General features: G+C 37.2%; 1 protein-coding gene across 2 annotated transcripts; it reads right to left on the reverse strand.

The window, feature by feature from the left end:
* Window positions 1-632: 632 nt before the first annotated feature.
* LOC137933982 (E3 ubiquitin-protein ligase XBAT33-like) lies at window positions 633-15,198 on the reverse strand. 2 transcript variants are annotated; one of them, XM_068778143.1, is made up of 11 exons: window positions 14,929-15,198; window positions 14,505-14,706; window positions 14,368-14,427; window positions 14,188-14,259; window positions 13,896-14,077; window positions 12,173-12,333; window positions 11,993-12,051; window positions 11,843-11,889; window positions 11,547-11,690; window positions 1,920-2,011; window positions 633-1,489 (listed from the first exon to the last, which is right to left on the reverse strand). In XM_068778143.1, the coding sequence occupies exons 2-11, from the start codon at window positions 14,679-14,681 to the stop codon at window positions 939-941; spliced, it is 1,545 nt and encodes a 514-aa protein (XP_068634244.1). In that variant the 5' UTR covers window positions 14,682-14,706; window positions 14,929-15,198; the 3' UTR covers window positions 633-938. The 2 variants fall into 2 exon arrangements, with proteins under 2 accessions (XP_068634244.1, XP_068634243.1); XM_068778142.1 differs by having other exon boundaries at window positions 14,505-14,711.
* Window positions 15,199-20,546: the final 5,348 nt, after the last annotated feature.

A 20,546-nucleotide genomic window follows, 5' to 3' on the forward strand; every position in this document is an offset into this window, starting at 1 on the left:
ACTACTCTCTAGCACATCAAGAACCTAGTGGTTCTCTTCAGTTGTGCATGAAATGGTTCATTGTTTTATGAATTAGCTTCCTTTTACTTCAGTTAGTCTGTACTTGATAGAAGCTGGATATGATTGATGCTAGTTACTGAAGGCTAAGCAGCACTAAGGGGGTTTTCATGGAAAAGAAAGAAATCAGTGTTCCAATTGTAGGATAGATTATGTGAGAGGGAAGGAGTTAACATAAAATAAAATAATTTAGATTTCAGACATCCTTGAGAGGATTGTTTATATTAAAAACGAGAGATCCACCCAAAGGACCAAATCTCGTACCCAAACACGATCGCTCATGACTATAGTTTCCATTTTCCATGAAGTAACATCTGCTCGTCTTTGAGGAGAAAAACATTGCGTTTCAGGATTTCATGAAGGACACCTGCAGGAGTTCTATCTTCTGAATTTAAAGGAATCTGTACTCTTGAGAGTATTTGGGCCTTACTGGTCTTTCATGGTTGCAGTCGAGAGCAAACAAAGAGTAGGGGAAAATGTACTGCAAATGCACTAGGAATTGACAATGAGTTACATTTATGTGTGTCAGTTTTTTAAAAGTAGTAAACCATTCTTTGAAAGCCGGAATTGGTCGATAGAGAGAAAACTTGTATCTCATCAAACTGTTAATTTTCTGCGGAACAACATTCAATTACAGGTGGCCTACATATCCTACATACAAATAAGAAAAATATCACAAACCCTTGCCCAAAGGTGGTGAAAACTGCTTGAACCAGTGCCCCACGCCGTGTCCGCCAACTTGTTCAATGAAAGCGAAAACAATCATTAAACCAAGACCTTGCTACTTATGTGCTCAATTTGGCATTTCAAGAAGAAAACAGTGGCTGCGCATCCTTTTCCAGATATCACATGCAAAATGCACTCTCAAGCAACATGAAAATTCAAGCATTTATCTCTGAGTTGCATTGGTGCTCTCTGTGACAACTTCTTCTATTCCAGAACATACTAGAACAGCTTGTTTTCTCCAATTTTGGTCCTTGAAGTTTTTGTTCCTCTTCACCTGTAATGCTCTGTGATCTCCTAGGAGAATTAGATTCATCTTGATTTTCAACCTCCGGAGGCTCTAGGGATGCGCATGGATCATTGTTACATGTACATGAAGGTATGCTCACCAGTGGGAATGGGCTGCAAGAAACAGGACAAAAGAGCTCTGAAGAAACTGCTGCAACACGATTTTTCCGATACTCGGATCTACAAACTGTTGATGGTGGGTCTGGACCACAAGTGTGAAGCATGCATGGGTTGCAGAGTCCAAGAGGTATATTCAATTTGAGCTCTTTCACAGGGGAACCTGGCAGCTTGACAAATGAGATTATACCGTGACGACAGAGAGGACATGAGATGGATCCAGGTGGGCCCATTGTTTCAGACGTTATGTTGCTGGTTGAGCAGAGGTACAGTGCGCATCTCACACACAGTTCATGTGCACAACCTAATAGAGAAAACAAATGGACTGTAAAACTCTTCTAACTTGATTTGCTATTTAGAAAACCGTATTTGAGTGATGATGCTCTAAATACAAGAGAATGTCACACTTGCTTTCATTCCTAACTGAATTGAACCACATCTCTCAAACTTTAGACACCTTCAAGCAATAGAATCCCTCACATAAACATCAGAATTTGTTGTCAGTGAGCAACATATAAACACTTATAAGCTAAAATGAAACATAATGATCAAATAAATGAGAGCCAAATAGAACTGCCACAAATAATGTACATAACGATTATATCAATTTGGTAGGCACAGCACTCAAATCAAGAGAATATTATTTTCATGTTGCATCAGCTAGTATTATGTCATCAGTGCTTAAATGTACCTAAAGGAGATTCATATTTTGGATAGATAAAAAAGAAACACACCTTCAGCAGCCACAGAACAGGCTCTCTCCAGGCAAACAGCACAGATGTCACTATCATCAGATGAGGCAGTCAAGGATTGGGGCACACATTCCCTGCATAGAGACACCAAAGATAACACACGTACGTTCAAGTCAAAAAAAAAAAAAGATAAATGCATTCTGGATACAAGTTAAAATTAATGAAACTCTCTATTAAGGAGCAGTGATTTTCTTAGTTCCACTAATAACACCTTAAATTAGAATATAGAAGCAGAAGACAGTTCTTTCCAGTCTGTCAAGTGACGTAACTATTGTGAACTTTGAAGTATTTCCAAACGTCTCCCCCACTACAAAAACAACTAGGACTTGCATTTTTAACACAAAAAAAAAAAAAGGAAATATACATGACCTCAAAATTCAAATGCTACAGCATATGGTTTTTGCTTTTAACAAATGCAGACAGCATTGTACCAATGCCAAGCACACTGTGCACTGCAGATGACAATATGCCAGCAAGTTGGCATTACCGAGAACAACATCAGAGCTAAATAAAAATTCTGAACCAAAATGCTCTTTAAGGCATAAAAAGAACAGATGTAGATAACACAAGGAGCATATGTTTTAAGATCATGCGAGCAAAAAAGTTGATTTATCAACCTTTTGCATATTCATTAGTTAAAGACAAATGATAAACACGGAAACAGTATGATTTTTTGGCTGGAACTGAATACAATCTTGATCAGGTGGGACCAGCTCCAGATTTTGGGACATGATTTTACTGTCACTTGCTTTCCTTGTAAGAAGTCTCCAACTACCAATTTCACCACCTGCATGCAGCACTTTTCAGACTTCATCAATGACAACAATCCCCAAGATCTCTCAACCTCAGGTGTCCCCTACGAATGGTCAAACAGTCAGCCCCCTTCCATATTGTCTAAACTTGACAAATTCCTTGCTGTTTCTGAACGGTTGTATTTGTACCCAAATGCTCATTGTCGTTCACTCCCAATTCTGACTTCTGACCACCAGCCTATCTGCCTTGACAGTGAACCCTACCTTAGCCCACAGTCATTCAGATTTTTTAACATTTCTGGTTTAAAATGGCAGATTTCTCCTCCCTTTTGCGGAACTAGTGTAATTAGTTGATGGTCGTTAGCACACCCAGTCACTGTTTTTCCCTCAGCCTCAAAATTCTCAAACAAAAACTCAGATGCTAAGCCCAGAGCACATTCAGAAATATCAAGAACAAGAAAGTTTCACTTGTATTTGAGATCTGGCCACGAGGAGCTCAGGCCCCTCTCTGACCAGGAACAACACGTGCAGCCTTCAAGCTCAACCTCAAAGAGATTGTTGCTCATGCGGACACCTATTGGAAGCAACATGCCCACTTTAAGTGGCTCACATGCAGACACAAACATTAGCCTTATCCACTCAGCGGCTTCTTCTCACTCTCGTGCAAATCTCATTTCATCCCTAAAAATCAACAGCTCTCTCACCTCCGACTCCTTGGATATATCTATCTCATTGATTGATTATTTTGCAGAGCTTTACAAGGATGAGAGCTTGAGAGGGCCGCTGCCCATCCCTCCATCTTGCGATCTCTCTTCATGTGATAGTCATCTTCCTTAACAAAAAGCTGCAATCACCTACCTCCTCCCTTCAAGAAAGGCTCCTGGCTGAGATAGATATAATGCAAACTTCTACAAGAAAGGTTGAGATTTCCACTGAGAGGACATCCTCAATTTGTGCAATGACCTCGTCGAGCACGGCATCAATTGTAGCATGATGGGAGCTTCTTTTGTTGCAGTAAACCCAACAAAAGAGGATGCAAAGATCTAAGTGGCTTTTGTCCCATCATCCTTTTTCTAGTTCTTATAAGCTATAGTTAAGAGTCCTAATCATGAAACTTATCAGTTGTGAAAGAAGCAGTTTGATAGAGTCAAGCAAAGTTTCATGCAAGAGGAAGTCTTAAAAGTAGTTGTTCAAAGAAGGAAAATAGAATACAAGAGAAGCAAGCATAGAAGAGGAGGACGTCCACAAGATTCCTTTCTATTTATTAGTTGGTTTTTTATGTCTATTAATGCCTTAAATTTGGTAAATTTAAATAGGGTGTAATTAGGACTTGGGCAGTCCAGTTTATATATGATTCTAAGTGTAATAGACTTTATAAATAGAATGTGTGAGAGAACAAATCAAAGGCTTCTCTCTTCTCCCTTTTCTCAATTCATATTTCTCATTTCTCTTGCATTCTTCTTATCAAGAAATCTCACATGGAATTGAAGTGTCGGTCCTGACATGGAAAAAGAAAAAAATGAAGGAAAGAAGGGAAAAATGAAAAAGGAGCACAAAAAAAAAAAAGATAAGTGTCAAAGTGTCCTTTACTATTAGTGTTTTGTCCTACTTTTCAGTTTGTAGTCCCCAGTCTTTTCAGGATTTGTCTCTGGCTTCTTTCCTAGTCTGAGTTCTGTTGCACGTTAAGTTGTGAAAACAAGGAATTTTGGTCCTTCAAGAGTTAAGACTTCCCGATTCTGTGTAAAGAGTCCCTCCTCTCTTTGTTATGGTGAGTTCTTTTTACTATCTCTTCTTCTCATGCTGTCTAAATCATGGAAAGATGTTAAGTGTCCTTGAGGATCTTAGGTGTTTAAGTGCAATTAGGACTCTTCTGCCAGGCAAAACAATCGTAGGTTCTCTTATTATATCCGACCATTTATGGAATTTGCAGGTATTCTTCAATGATGTTTAGCCTGTCTTGGACAACAGCAAGTAATTACTATCTTTTAGGCAGTCTCCCAATTTTTCTCCTTAGTCGTTCAGCTTGCGAAGCTGAAGATGAGAAGACTTGAGGAAGAGTTCTACTTCATGAAGTAGTCCTCAGCAGCAGTCTTATGCTTGTTGGCTAAGAAGGTTGTTGTCTGAAATTTGACATGTTAGTTAACGTCTAGTATGGAGTCTCTCACTCAAGAAGAGTCTGTCTTGAGTTTGCAGTTTGAAGTTTCTAGGTTTTTTTTCTTGCCTCGGAAGTCTCTCACATCCTTTAACAACAGATTCTATTTTATTTTAGACAACTTTTTTTTGAAAAGCATTGAAGAATCCAAATTGTAGTTTCCTATTAGATGTCTGTTGTGAGAAGAGCAACACTAAAGAGTTATTCACCAATTAGGATGCCTCTTTCCAAAGAAATAGCCTATTGTTGCGTTGAATTAGAGGTCACTACTCACGGCTGCCTTAAAGATGTCACTCTTGGATTTTGTTTCCAATGTTCAAGTTTGAAAAAGGCAGTGATGCTTGTGTTTGGTGTCTGAAGCAGAGATGATGCCCAAACAGTTATGACCCCCTTCTTTTTACATCTTATGGGTTGCAGTCATCACAGGTATGGTTTATGGGGAGTTCTGTCAATTCTGCTTGTTTCAGGTAACTTTGCCCTTTAACCATCGTAGGTAGCATGAGCTTATTGTTGAATGTTAAAGATGTCAATTAGTTCTATACTGCTTTCCTCCCATATTCATGTTAGGAATTCAATTTTGGTTAGATTTCAAAGCAAGAATTTTCTATCAGTCCTGCTTGTTTCAGGTAACTTTGTCCTTTAACCATCATAGGTAGCATGAGCTTGTTGTTGAATGTTAGAGAGTGCTGATTAGTCCTATACCGTTTTCATCCCAAATTCACGTTTGGAAGCCAATTTTGGTCAGACTTCAAAGTAAGAAGTTTCTGCATAGATTATCATAAGTATGACCAATGATGGTTTGTAAGTTAAATAGATTAAATAGATCATTGAGTCACCTTTCATATATGGATCGTTTATATCTGGCCCTTCTTGGTGTTAAAGCTGGTAAATTATGAAGTTTTTTTGGTCAACCTGGTCATTGGTAGTCCTTGCATATGTGTGTAGATCAAGTTATGTCTTTACAAATGTTTGGCTTCCCATATTCTACTAATTCACCAGCATTCATCACTTAAGCAAGGCCTATAGACTCACAACCTGAAGGTGCAATAGTATACCCAACAGCTTGAGTCAAGTCAAGTTAGTTTCTTCTTCACCCTTAAAAGTGGGTAGACTACCCTTGAACGTGGGCGATTCTGCCTTTGTGTTTCAGCAGTGTCTCTTAACTCATCTAAGATCTAGTTTGACTAGTGTTAGACCAGAGTCAAATTCTCTAAAGGCATCCAAGTAAAAGGGGGAATAGAGAATGAAGAATTATTCTCAATCAGCAATAAAGTGAGGCTAACTGAAGAAAAAGAAAACCTTTTCTGTTGCAAGATGCAATAATGAACTCCAACTTGAGGGGAAGCGTAAAATAAGCACCCTCATAGAGTCTAAACAAAGTCTCATGGATGAGGAAGTCTCACTAGTAGAAGTTGTTCAAACAAGGAAAGTAGAATACAAATCAAGTATGGAAGAGGAGGATGTCCACAAGATATTTTTATAGTAATTAGTTGGTTTTATGTCTCCTAATGTCTTAATTTGGTAAGTTTAAGTTGGGTGTAATTGAGACTTGAGTATTTTACTTGAAGTATGATTCTAAGTGGAATAAACTTAATAAATAGAATGTTGATAAGAACAAATCTAACACTCTCTTTTCCCTTTTCTCAATGCATGTATCTCCTTACTCTTGCATTCCCGTCCTGAAAAAATCTCATAATAAGTACTTTCGAGCATAACAAGTAATAGTTCAAATGAGTTCCTTAGGGGAACTTGTGGAGGAAGTTCCTGTTTAGTAAGGTTTGTATTATTCTGTCTCAGTAATATATTCACACTTTTTTCAAAAAAAAAAAGTTCCTTAGGGGAACTCCAAAGTTCTTAGGCAAAAGAACCCCTCTCCCTTCTCTTTTTCAACATTGCTAGGCAAGCCCTCCGACTACATTCCACACCCTTGGAGATAGGGATTGGATATTTTTGCCACCTTCCATAGACATTTTGCAAGGTGCACCCTTGATTTAGTTTGCAAATGACCCTTTGTTTCATAGTGGAGATCTTAACAAAATGACGAGCATAGAGGCCCTTCTAATAGTATATGAAGGAATTTCTAACCAACAAGACAATTGATCAAAATCCTAGCTTTACAAAATAAGAAATGACTCTTTAACTCTTTTTGCCTTGTTCACTAGAGTCGTGGGTGCATTGAAGTGTTTTTCACATTCCTCAGCCTTTCCCTTCTGTATTGGGAGGTGATGCAATCCTAGAGGTAAATAAGGAGTATGAGGTGGGGTATGAAATGTCAAAAGGAAAAGAGGTGGAACATGAATAGTTTAAAGAACTTGAGGAAGAACCTCAAAAGATTCAACTTTCAAAAAAGTAAAGCCTCCTTTTCACAAAAAAAAAAGTAATGCCTAGATGATCTCATTGCTAAGAATTCGGCTTCTCGAGCTTAAAATATTTAGATCTTTTCCCTTTATATTAAGCTAATAAATGCAATGAGTTAATTTCCTGCAGCAAAGAAAATTTTGGTTGTTTATCTTTAGTTGGTAGTGTTATTTATGTCTTTATTTCTGTTTTAAGTTCTTAGCTGATAGGTTCATTAGTTTTTTTTTTTAAATGAGATAGATGGATTAGTTATCAAGTTAAAAGGAGCATTTTATAATTCTAGAGGGGATACTTAATTGATGGGCAAAAGTGACATTTTGTAAAGGAATAGGAGGTTGTTGGGTTTAATACCCTAATCTAAGACCTCTCACACAGTTCAGTTACGAATTTTAAATAAAAGTTGTTGCCTTTTCTGCTCCAATCTCAATTCCTTTTGAGTTTAGATTGGATAAACAATCCCTAGGACAAAATTATAGCAATGCTTTCTAGGTCAGAATCCAATTAAAGTGCAAACTTCCTGGGTTTCTGTTTTCCCTACGGATCTGATGTGCATGCTTGGTCTTTAGGGTAAATTTTCATTCCATGTCCACATTAGCTTCGTATCAAAGGTTTAGGTGGTTGATTTTCATGAAATTAGAACATGGAAAGATTCTAGGAAAGTCCAACACTGGAATGAAGCAATCTAACTCTCCATTGGGAACCTTAGAAACCTTAGACAGCAAGGAAAGTCGCATAAAAACTGAGTTTCAGAACTTCAAAGAGAAAATGACAAGGATGTCTTAATCAATTTCAATTTGCCTTGGATAAGAACCAAAGGTAAGGCTCCAATGGCTATAAACCAGTCAAACCATGTCAGGTATACACTGAAGTTTGGGAAGAAGAGTCTCAGACGGCTCAATATGCTAGCATACAAGATGTTCGACAAATTTCCAAAACGAAATTAAAAGATGAATGTCAAAGCTAGCAAAGTAGGAGTTGGAATGATAGATTGAAGTTTGAGCCTCCAAAATTCAAGGAAAAAATGCAACCCTGAGGTGTTTGTAGATTGGCTAAGTATTATAAACAAAGTATTTGACTTCAAAGGTTCCAGAAGGTGAACAAGTGCCTTTAGATGGATTAAGACTTAAGGGACATGCTCTACCTTGGTGGGATAGATTGGTGAAGATGCTAAAACTTGATGGAGAAGAAAACATTAGAAGTTTGGAATTAACAAAAGAAAAGATAAAAAAGGAATTTCTTCCTATGGACCATACACAAACCTTACTTCTCCAACTTCAAGAGCTAGGCAAGGCAACAAGAGTGTAGAAGAATATACACCAATCATTTTTGTACACTCTTAGCTAGAAATGCTCTAAAAGAGCTTAGGATATTATACTTTCTCAATACATAGGAAGCCTTACACCTATGCTATGTGATGAGCTCAAGACCACACCAGGAATTATAAGTGTAGTGGAAGCCTCTAAAATTGCTAGCAATATGAAAAGAGAATGGGCTAGAGGTGGAGGAAGATTCATCAAAGAACCTATTGTTACTAACCAGAGGCCCCATTAGGAAATTTATTTCACTCCAAGAGCTAATCATTTGAAGAATAACAACTCTAATGAGTCTCGACCTGAGGGACAAAGCATAAAGTGCTTTCATCGTGCTGATTGTGGTCATACTGCAAATAATTGTAAGCAACTAGGTGGCGTTAATTGAATATGGGGAGTATGATATTGAAGAATCACATGGTGAAATATATTATGATTAAGAAGTCACAATGGTGAGGCAGTATTAGAAAGGTCCTTTTTAGTAGGAGTTTATTCACTCCAAGTCAATTGATGATTGGTAAAGAACAACATTTTCGGTTCAACAAGTACCGTGGCTGGAAAAATTTGCTCGTTCATCATCGATGGTGGCAGTAGTGAAAATGACACATCTGAAGAAGCTTTCCAAAATCAAAAATTGCACACAGAACCCCACCCAAAACCACACACATTACACTGGTTAAAAAAGGGGTTGAAGTCAGAGTTTGAAAGAAGTGTATGGTCAGTTTTTTCATTGGAATTAAATACTTAACGAAGAATTTTATGATGGATGCATGTATTGTCGGGACATCTTTGGTAATATGATAGGCAAGTTGTTCACAATGGAAGGACCAATTCTCACAGCTTTTGGAAGGATGGCTTAAAAATAATGTTACAACACTCTTGTCCATAAAGTATGACTCCTCCAAGTGGGCCACCATATTATAAATCAAATGAAAGGAACTTTGGACGAGAAATGGATTATATTGGATTTTGCTTCATTGTCTTTATAAAAGAAATCTTACAGTTCCATAACAGGAAAGACTGGGAAGTATCAAACCTCCTTTGGCCAGACTGTCACGAGTTAATATCTTAGAGACATAGCACATCAAATTGACTTTGTCACAGAATTTGTTGTACCAAAGAGGCCACATTATAGCATAATTCCTAAATAACATGAGAAGTTGCAAAGGCTAGTGGAGATTCTACAAAAAGGATATATCCCACCAAACCCTAGAGAACCTCCAAGTATGTTTTACTTTGTGGCTATGACTTACAAAAAAAAAAAAAAAAATACTCCATAAACCATCAAGAAACAAACAACATTCCACACACCCCCCCCCCGTCCTCCTTATCTTCCCTAGGGTCAATCATTTCCAGTGGTGACTGGCAAAGGATCAGCTCCATAGAAAGGGAAGTAATATCGCAGACCAAAATTGCATGCTCTATGATGGTGATGCTCTAGAGACAATGGATCACCTATTCTTCCACTGCCCCATCTTAGGAGAGAAATGAAGTGCATTCTTCTCTAAGTTTGGCCTGCAATACTACCTACCCGCCTCACTTCACTTCTTCCAAGAAAAGATAATTTACTCAGTGGGTAAAAACAAATAGAAAAATTTGGTAGTGCTACCTTTTCCTGCAATTGTTTGGAATTTTTGGAAGGAAAGAAATTGACAAACCTTTGAAAGTAAGCAAAAGTCCATTAGAGGCATTATTAATTATCTGCTCTTTTGAGCGAATAAACTGCACAACACCTCCTTGTTATGGTCATGGGTTAAGTACCTATGTCTTCCGCTTCTACCAGGCCGGTCTTTTGGGATGTATTGGCTAGGTGCTTACCACTCCCATCTTCTACATGCTTTTATAAGGAAACATTAGATGTTAATAATCAATTCTTTGGACTGCATAATCCCCAACCCTGTCACCTAAATCCCTTCATGCACGGGTGGCTTAAAGCTCAATTTTGATGGTAGCTTGCAAGACAATATGGGTTTTGTTGGAGGGGGTGTGTGAACAGAGACTCCTCAAGTAACATCCTCCTTATTTACTTAGCTCCATTCAGCTGCGAAGACACTACCATGACGAAGTAGGAGCCCTTCTACAGGGCATTCACCTCTACATGGGAAGATTCACTGCCCTTTTAATTGCTAAGGGTATTCTTTGATCATCATCAATTCAATGGGGAGAAGCACCCACCCTACCATTTTGTAATGTATTTTGATAAAAGTGTGGACTCCCATAGAAATGTGAATGTTTCTTGGAAGCACTCCCTTCGAAGTGCCAATAACATCAATAATATATTTTCCAAGGAGGGGTTTCCTGATAGCAACTCATTGTAGGAAGCTCACTCCCCTAACATTCCTTTTTTTTTTAAATGATGCTGAATTTTATTAAAACAAAAGGTCAAACGAGTAGATTACATCCCCTAACATTCCTTGCTACTTCTTTTTGGGATACTCTTTTGTTCGCTTTAACTTCATTATCTCTTTTGCTCGTACACTTGCCTCCCTCTGGAGCTCTCTATAGAACCCTTTTCTCATTGTTATTAAGAGAGAGAGAGAGAGAGAGAGAGAGAGAGAACCCTTAAAACATAAAAAATAGAATAAAAAATACAGATGTGGATAAATTTAGTAAGGAACATATGGTTTAAGATGATGCACAACAAAGAGGCAATTTATCTACTTTTTGCTTGGTTGAAGAAGAATTAATACCCACAAAAAGATAGGAGAAAGAAACTTACTAATGGTGCTTTAAAATGTCGGGCATAAATTCCCTAATCTTCCAGCACAACTAGAACTCCAAACTCTTCTAAATTACATACATCAATTGCCTCTAACACTTTCAATTATGCTGTGATTCATAGTTGTGATATCAAGATGGGTACTGGCTCTCAACTAAGTAGGTGTTGGCTCAAAAATGAATTACTTCTCAGAACTTACTCTAGCCGAACACCCATAAATGTTGTGAATTTATTCCACAATTTATGGCAATCAACAGAAATAACTATCTAATGAAATATCTAAAAGAAGCCAATTTTTGGTAGTTCAGATAATTGTACCTTGCTATATTTAGTGCACTCATCATAGGCAATGAGAGGTATTTTGAGGGAGGAAACATTGGTAAATTAAGATTGGAATTTGGTGTGAGCCATGGTTCAAGCCAATGTCGTCCCCATATTCTAGCAACATCCGGTGGGAGCCACCTGACAAAGGTCAAAATCCAGTATATTAGTCAAATAGATATTAAAGAAACAAATAAAAACAAGAAAATAGAAAGAAGGAAACAGCATAAGCGAAGAGAAACAATAACAGGACAAACACAAGTTTCATCCAGGCAGTAAGTTGGAGAAAATACCCATTGCAATTCAATGTTAGCCGACTAGCACCTCTTGCAAGAAGGATCTGCCAAGTGGAAATGGTATGTTGTAGGTTAAACAAAGTAGCCTAATAGAATATTAGAGCTTACTAGATATTCTCATATAATGATTAACTGAAAATAGCTTGCCTGGCAACACTTGAGATTTCCTCCACAGGCAGCATAATGCAAAGGAGTACTTCCAGCTCCTAACAAAAAAATAGAAGGAGAAATGCTGGCAATAGTGGAATGGAATGAAATTCCTCACTAACCAAAACAGTCAACAACAAAAAGAAAAGAAAAGAAAAGAAAAAGAAAAAGAATACCAACCAATCAAGTCCATTGATGTGCCATAATGGAATGTGACAGCTGAAACATTTGCATGTAAGTCCAGTAGCAACTGCACACAATCAAAGTACCCATTCAATGCAGCCATATGAAGTGCTGTAATACCACCATCAGCTGCCCTATTCACAAACTTGGAGAGAGCACTGCAGGAACAAAAATATGCAATCCCTTTTACAAAGATCATTTACGACAAAAGAAATTTCTTGAGAGTGGAAACAAATAACAAGAACCGACAAAACTACATAAAAAAATGTACAAATTAAAAAAAAAAAAAAAAAAAAAAGAGCCAACTGAACTGCAAATAAGTTGAGTGGCACAAGTAGTTAAGTCTTGAACTATTTAACATATTTAAGGTAATGTAAACAAGTCTTGAGTATGAGCTAAGATAGCTAAACAACTACCAGTGTAAAATGAGAGAAAGCAGAGAAAACAAAAAGATTCAAGTAAGCTGGATTTAATGAATGTATTGCATGGGATTGACTTGCTGCAACTATGCTAGCCATCTCAGTTGGTGCAGAACAGATCCCTGATAAGTGCCCCAAAGAGCATACTGTAGTAGTATGCACCTTTTTTTTCTTGAAAACAGCAATAAGATGATTTTTGCTAAAAAGAAAGTTTTGGCTGTCTACAATCTAGATACTCTTCAAGTCTTTTCCTCTGCTACTGTTTTTTAGGGAAAATAAACAGATATTAGAAGCAAAAGAAGCAGCATACTGAGAGTTGCTTCAGTTATGCCAGTTGAATCAAAATTTCATACTTGAAGCTACAGCAGATGAAAGAGAAAACCGTCCTCCTGAAAATTAAAAACCTCATAAAAAAATGATTTTTATACACTGTTATGGCAACTTGGTGAAAAAAAGACTTCCGAGTTTCATGTTCTCTTGGAAGCTTAAAAACATGAATGCTATTCATTGAGATGGTGTGCTATTCATGGTGATTTGGAACAAGTTGAATGCCAAAAGAAATTTGAAACTATCTATTATGTTCAAAGGTAGGCATTCACAGTCACTTGAAGGGGAGATATAGAATAAGTGTGGGTGTTGATCAAGTTACGGTGTAAGAGTCTATGGTGTTGATGGTGCTTAGTCCAAGAATCTGTCTTACATTTGTAAACTCAAGATAGTGCAACCAAAGTCAAAGTCATATAGCAAAGACAAGCATCCCACTCAGTGTGCATTTTGAATACCAGTAGGGTATTATAGAGGGAATAAGATGAGAGTTAATTTGTAACAAGCTAAATCATATGATCTAAGATGAGGGGGAGTATTAGTAGATATAATTTGAGTTTAATCAGTTTTTTGAATTTTCTAGAAGTATCTTTCTTGGAATTTTAGTTCCTAGGGTCTAAGGGGAAGTGGAGACATAATTATAATCTTCATCGTAGTTTATGTTATATAGAGAAGAGAGGGGTGAACCCTAACCCCGTTCTCTTCCACACTCTCTTTGATATCAAGTTCCTCTCTGTTCTCCCACATCCTCTCCTTTTTTTCACTCCCATCAATGTACTTGAATTTTGACAAAGTTGAAGTAAGAAGGTGCAAAGGAAAGAGAGTAGAATTCTAAATACCAAGGACCATAGAGAGAGTCCTCTTCTTGCAATGGGAATCCAGGGTTATAATCAACTGAAGCATCAAGAAAGAAACAAAAATAAAAGCACAAATCTCCATATGCAAGAAAGGAAATGGCACAGAGAAAAAACACATACGCTTGGTCATATTTTTGCTTCACAAAATTGTCACCTCTTTCACCAATAGGCTTAGAAATTAGCACCTCATATGGAATACTTGGAACAAAGTCAGCAACTACAAGCCTTATACATCTCACATGCCCATTAACCGCAGCAAAATGCAAAGCTGTCCTGCCGCTAAGGTAATCTGCTCTTGTAACCTGATAAAAATTAACAAAGAAGGATTGCATTATTGACATTTTAGCATCTCACACAGTGACCAAATAACAGATCATTACGACCAAATTGGAAGAACGAACAGCAAACTTACGTTGCACCTAAATAGCATAAGAGTCTGGACCACTTCCCAATGACCATACCGACACGCATGCATCAAAGCCGTCTTCAAACAGAAAAAATCAACTAAATGATCAGACTTACGTCAACTCTCATATAGTCTGTACCACTTAACCTCTTTTTAAATGAAAGACGATAACAAAATTCTACACACCTGCCCGCAATAGTTTCTCGAATTAACATCCGCGCCATTCTCAAGCAAAAGGGAAACAATCTAGAACGAAACAGAAATGAGGTCTAGACAAACATGAAATTCGAGTAAAGAACGAAATACTAATTGAAGAAAATTACCTCGTTGTGGCCTTTTGCAGCGGCAAAATGAAGAGGAGAATTGAGGCCACCGAAGGTCGAATACTTAGCGAGACAAGGATTAAATTCCAGTAACATCCGAGCCTCAACCAAATCTCCATCCCTCGCAGCTGAAACCAGCCTCTCGCCGGAGGCAGAGCATCCGAACGAGTTCCCCATCTTCAGAGATCACAGCTCCCTTCTACTTCACTTCGAATCAATGTCCAAAGAGAATCGTAGACCAAAAAATCAGGGGTAGAAAAAAAAGAAACAGCACAAAGCTAAAAGAATAGAAATATCAGCGAGGAGGACAATCCCCATCCGTTGAAAACGAGGAACAGCGTCTCAGTGTATTTTCTAAATTAGGTGGGATGGAAATTTAGGTCAACTGCCCAACGAATTTGAAAATAACGGAAGGGAGACGCACCGAAAGGGTTTTGGAGGATCTGAGGTAGGTGAGGTGGCACGGGAATATTGTGAGCTCCTTGCTGTAGCTTCATTTGGCGGTCTCGGCTTCCGTTACTGACAGACCACCGTGTGTTCGATCTTTCGAGTCTTCGATTAAAGAGAGAAGGAAGGAGGGGACAGACGAGTGGTAGCTGCCTACCAACGCCAGGCGAAAAGCAGGAAAACGACTTTACCTTTGCTCCTACGTTATGCGTGTCCAACCGGGCTACCTGCGACCTAATTACTGTAATGTACGTTGTTGTCTGAACTTGGAGACGATGTACGCTGCACAGAATTAGAACACAAAACCATCATATTTATCAGATTCCCAAAACAGTTACCGTTCCTTTTTCATGAAAGAGAGCTGTATAACTTTCTCGTAAATAAACATATTCATTAATGACTCTTACAAAATCCAGGCATTGAACCTGATCCATTGTCCTAAGGGCACTATCAATCCTCTCTTCGCTCCCTCTCTTTTAGCAGCACTCGGGAACCATTATCCATTGTCCTAAGGTGGCTATAAATTGTGGGAACCTAAGTACATAAAAGTACACTTAAGCCTCATTAGTGCCCCTAATTGAAAATTTATATACCAAAAAAACTAAAAATATTTTTCCAGGATATACATTTCTAAGAAACCTACTCTACATATTGTTCCACATTTAAGTTGCTATATTGTTACGAAAATGGTTAGCTAAGTCAGTTTGTTCATTTATCCTCTCTCTGATATTGAGACTATGTCAGTTAATTAGTTCCTCCAAGCATTTTCATCTACTTCTTGATCTTATCCAAATTCTACATCGTCCTTCATCTTTGCGATCTCATATCCGTATAAAATTGTGAATAATAAAACATGCAATGACAATTTTCACTTGAATCTTGTACATGTACGAAAGTGTTTGATCCAAAATTATAGTTAAAATACAAGTTTAGGAGTATTTTGGTTATTTTTCACATTACATTTTTCTCTTACAGTATGACTATTAGATAGAGAATGTCTTATTTTATCTCTAGTTAAATTTTTATTCAATTTAGATATGTATTTTAGGTGATATGTAATTTTTAGTATTGTGGGATATTTTTGTCCTTCTGTAAATTTTCACTTAAACCCTGATTATAAAGAAGTTGGATGGGCCTTTTAGACTCGGATTCCAAGGCAACAAAGTTACTCCTCTTCCAAAACTCTTTTTTTTTTTTCTATTTTCTCCCCAAATCACATATTTTTCATGGTATCAGACCAATAGCGCAAGTCTTGAGTGGGATTTCCTTTTGTGGATCTTCTCTCCATTTTCGACAATCTCTTTGAAGGTTTTTTCCAGATTTTTACATTAGTAAAGTAAAAATTTCAATTTTGCCCTTTTTTTTGTGCTTATCTTACCCTAGTGGCTAATGATTATTGCTTCTATTTGATTGATTGTTGTGATTTAGAAGTGTTTGATAATCCCAATTTAAGAAAGTTTTCCAAATATGCCTATATCATCAATCCAATACATGCATCATCCTCCATATAGCTTGCATTATCCTGGTTTCTTACAATTAGGTCATTTTTTCATCGTTTTGTGGTCTCATTTGCTGAAATTGATCACTATTGGTTCAAAATCGAATGAATTGGGTGTTGAATTACCCTAATTTAATTTGATGTGGGGCCTGCTTAACTGCACAAGCATAGGAATTTAGGGAAAGTATTTCCCTTTGGTGATATTTAATGGCTAATTCTAGTACACGGGTTGTTGCGAGAGGATTATTGAGAGCTCAGTTATGAAATTCTCTCAGTCTATTCAGATAACTACAATTCGGTTGAATAAATTGAATTATGTAAACTGGTCCATATCAGTTTTGATGTATTTGAGGGCCAAAAGAATGGTAAAATATATAAACGATGATCCATCAGTGCCTGCAACTAAAGATTGGGTGGCAAAAGATAACTTAGTAATGACCTGGTTGGTCAACAGTATGAAATCCAAATTTTGAGTTGCAGTACTATTAAGGCAATGTGGACTACCTTGGCTTCCATTTTGTCTTAAGAAAGTCATTTGTCAAAGATCTATGAGTTATATGTAAAGTTCTTTAATATGAAGCGTGGAGGTACATAAGTGACAGATTATCATTGAGATGAAGGGAAGATTAATACATTTTATCCTTTTACTAGGAATGATGAAGACATCCATAAGAAAGAAAATCATATTTAAGTAGTCTGATATTGGATGGTTTGGAGCCCGAGTATGATGCTATTAGAGCCTAGCTGTTGGTCAATGAGGATATGACTACCCTTGAGCAAACCATTAATAAAGTTCTTCGAGTTGAAGGTGCAATTGTAAATAAGAATGAGTTACGTGAAACTCTCTCAGAAGCAGTTGCTCTTAACCTTCAAATTTCTATTGGTAAGCATGATGGTCAGTTTCATGGTGCTAATAATAGAGGTAGAGGTCACTCTCACTCTACTTGTGGTCAGGGCCAAAATTTCGAGGGGGATCGAAAATATTTTCATTGTGGTAGGACTAATCATATTTATGAGAAATATTGGAAAAAATTTGGTAAGCCTGCCTAGGGCAGCTCTATAGTCACAGATAAGGATGCCTCCACACACACTGGATCCTATGAGGAAATTCAGCAGTTATTACAGCGACTGGGTCAATTGATTGCTTCATCTACTGCTTCTCAGACTACCAGGACTCCTTCCTCAACGAGTGCCATGATGACTAGTACAAGTCTAAATGCACTAAATGTGTCTCATTCCCCCTCTTAGATCATTGATTTAGGAGCCTTTATACACTTGTCAGGTATGCCCTCCCTATTTTTGTCCATTAGTCCATCGCATTCATATCCTCGAGTTACTTTAGTTGATGGATCCACCTCTCCCATTCAAAGGGAGGGTACAATTTACACTCCATAAATATCCTTAGATTATGTTTTATTTGTACCAAAATTTCCATTTAATGTCTTGTTTGTGAGTCATATATCTAAATCCTTAAACTATTCAGTAACCTTTTATCTTACTTCTTGTGTTTTCTACGACTTGCAGACGAAGAGGGTGATTGGTTTAGGACATAAGAAGGGGGGCTCTACATGTTGGTTGATGTATCCTTTTCTCAAGTTGCAGCTCTCACTACTACAGATTCTTTTTACTTGTAACATTTATGCTTGGGACATCCCTCACCAACTAAGTTGTGCCAATCTTTTCCTTCATTGCCAGTCGAGATTGTGAATCCTATTAGTTGGAATTGTGAATCTTGTCAGTTGGACAAGCATTATTGCACCAGTTTCTTAGTTAGTTCTAGTCAAAGCACCAAGTTGTTTGAATTAATCCACTTTGATGTATGGGGTCCATGTCAGGTTCTTAGCCCATTTGGTTTTAAGTATTTTGTGTTGTTCATTGATGATTTCAGTAGAGTCACTTGGGTGTATCTCCTATACACTTAGGAGAAGTCTAAAGTATTTGATGTATTCCTCAAAATTTTCAATGAAATTAACAATCAATTTGGTGCATTTGTTAATGTGCTTCATGCTAACATTGGTTTGGAATATCTTCATGATAAATTTTAAGTATTTTTTGTGTCTCATGGTATTACCCATCAAACGTCCTGCCATTATACCCCACGACAAAATGGGTTGGTTGAACGTAAAAATAAACATCTCTTTGAGGTTACAATGACACTATTATTGCATATGAATGTTCCTAAATCTTTTTGGGGAGATGCAATTTTAGCTTCGTGCTACTTGGTTAATTGTATGCCCTTATCTGTTTTGAGTGGTCAAGCTCCTCTTCAGGTTTTAAAGCCCAATTATAAATTGTTTGATGTGGCTCCTTATTTTTGGATGTACTTGTTTTTTTCATATGTTGGAACTTTAATTTATAAGTTGTCACATCGATTTGTTAAATGTGTTTTTCTGTGATATTCTCAATCGACAAAAATGGTACAAATACTATGATTCTATTCAATGGAAGACATATGTGTCAGCTGATGTGTCCTTCTTTGAACATACTCCATATTTTTCATCATCTACTGAGCTTCATGTATCACTTGAATCTCCTTTAGACGGTCATGTTCCTATTGCAATTTTGGATGTACCTACTTCATCAGCAGTTGACTACCATTTCATTGTAGATGCATTTATGTGGGAAAAAGTGGTAACTCCTTACGTAACGTCTTCAGATCAGTTGGGAGATATATTTACCAAACCTTTAGGAAGACATAAACATGTATCCATTACATGAGAAGACCTTTTAATTATCTCCATTGCCACCTCCTTGACGTGGGGGAGGTATTTACTTTGATGTCACTTCGAGATGTCTTCCAATACTCCCCCTCAAGCTATGGGAGAGAAAACACCATAGATACGCAACTTGCAACATATAGTGGTTAAAATTTTGAATGTGAATGGTTTCGTAAGAATGTCTGCCACTTGTCCATGTGATGAAACATGTTTGAGAGATAAGAGACCAGCCTGAAATTTCTCCTGTATAAAGTGATAGTTTACGGCAATGTGTTTTGTCCTCTCGTGGAAGAAAGGATTTTAAGTGATATGAATGCCGCCTAGTTGTCACAATATAATTCCATAAAAGCTCCTTTATAGAATCCCAACTCAGTAAGAAATTTGATTCATAGAAGTTCACTGACTATGTGGGTCATAGATCTGTACTCTGCTTCTATACTAGATACATTCTGCTTTTTGCTTCTCCATGTAACCATGTTACCTCAAACTAAGGTACAATACCATGAAGTAGACTTCTTGTCATCAGGTGATCGAGCCCAATCTACATCTGAAAAACCTTCTATGTTGAAGTGGTCATGATTCTTAAAGAGAAGCCATTTCCCCGAAACTCTTTTTAAATATCTCAGTATCCTCTACAAGGCTTGCCAATGGGTAAGTTGTGGCTTGTGCATATACTGACTCACCACACTTACTACATATGATATATCTGGTTTAATCATTGTGGTAAACAAACTTTTGATATTTACCTATATTAACATCTTCTCCAAAGTTTGCACATAACTTTGTATTCGTATCCATAGGAGTGTCTATTGGTTGACACCTCATCATCCTTCTATCCTCTAGTAGATCAAAAAAATACTTTCTCTGTATTATACAATCCCATGTTTTGATTGGAATACCTCAATTCCTAAAAAAAATATTAGAAGTCCAAGATTCTTCATTTTAATTTTTTGCTTATCTTCTCTTTTACTTTTTTTATGTTGTCTGCATCACTGCTAGTTAAGACGATGTCATCCACATAAACTGCAAGTAATACTTTTTCCTTTAAGATATTCTTGATAAAGACAAAATGATCTATTAAGCACCGACTGAATCCAAATCGCAACATAGCTTAGCTTAATTTGTCAAACCAAACCTAAGGAGACTATTTAAGCCCATATAAAGACTACCTCAATATGCATATTGAGTCCCCCTCAACCACAAACTAGGTAGTTGATGTGTGTGTGTGTGTATATATCTTATTTAATGTCCACATTCAAAAAATCATTTTTTTACATCCAATTGATATACCAACCAAGAGGAATTAGCGACTAGAGATAATAAGATGTGTACCTAGTTTAATTTAGACACAGGGGAGAATGTTGCCACATAATCCACTCC

The sequence above is a fragment of the Aristolochia californica genome, unplaced genomic scaffold, assembly GCF_029961685.1.
Source record: "Aristolochia californica isolate CCGP_79_NKW_82.1479 unplaced genomic scaffold, dmAriCali1.0.hap1 SCAF_6, whole genome shotgun sequence".
Classification (NCBI taxonomy): Eukaryota; Viridiplantae; Streptophyta; class Magnoliopsida; order Piperales; family Aristolochiaceae; genus Aristolochia; species Aristolochia californica.

Coding starts and splice junctions, on each gene's coding strand:
- LOC137933982 (XM_068778143.1), bottom strand. CDS start 14,681: ATGGGGAACTCGTTCGGATGCTCTGCCTCCGGCGAGAGGCTGGTTTCA. Junction 14,078..14,187: donor TTATGCTATTTAGGTGCAAC/GTAAGTTTGCTG, acceptor AATTTTTATCAG/GTTACAAGAGCAGATTACCT. Junction 12,052..12,172: donor CACATCAATGGACTTGATTG/GTTGGTATTCTT, acceptor TTTTTTTGTTAG/GAGCTGGAAGTACTCCTTTG.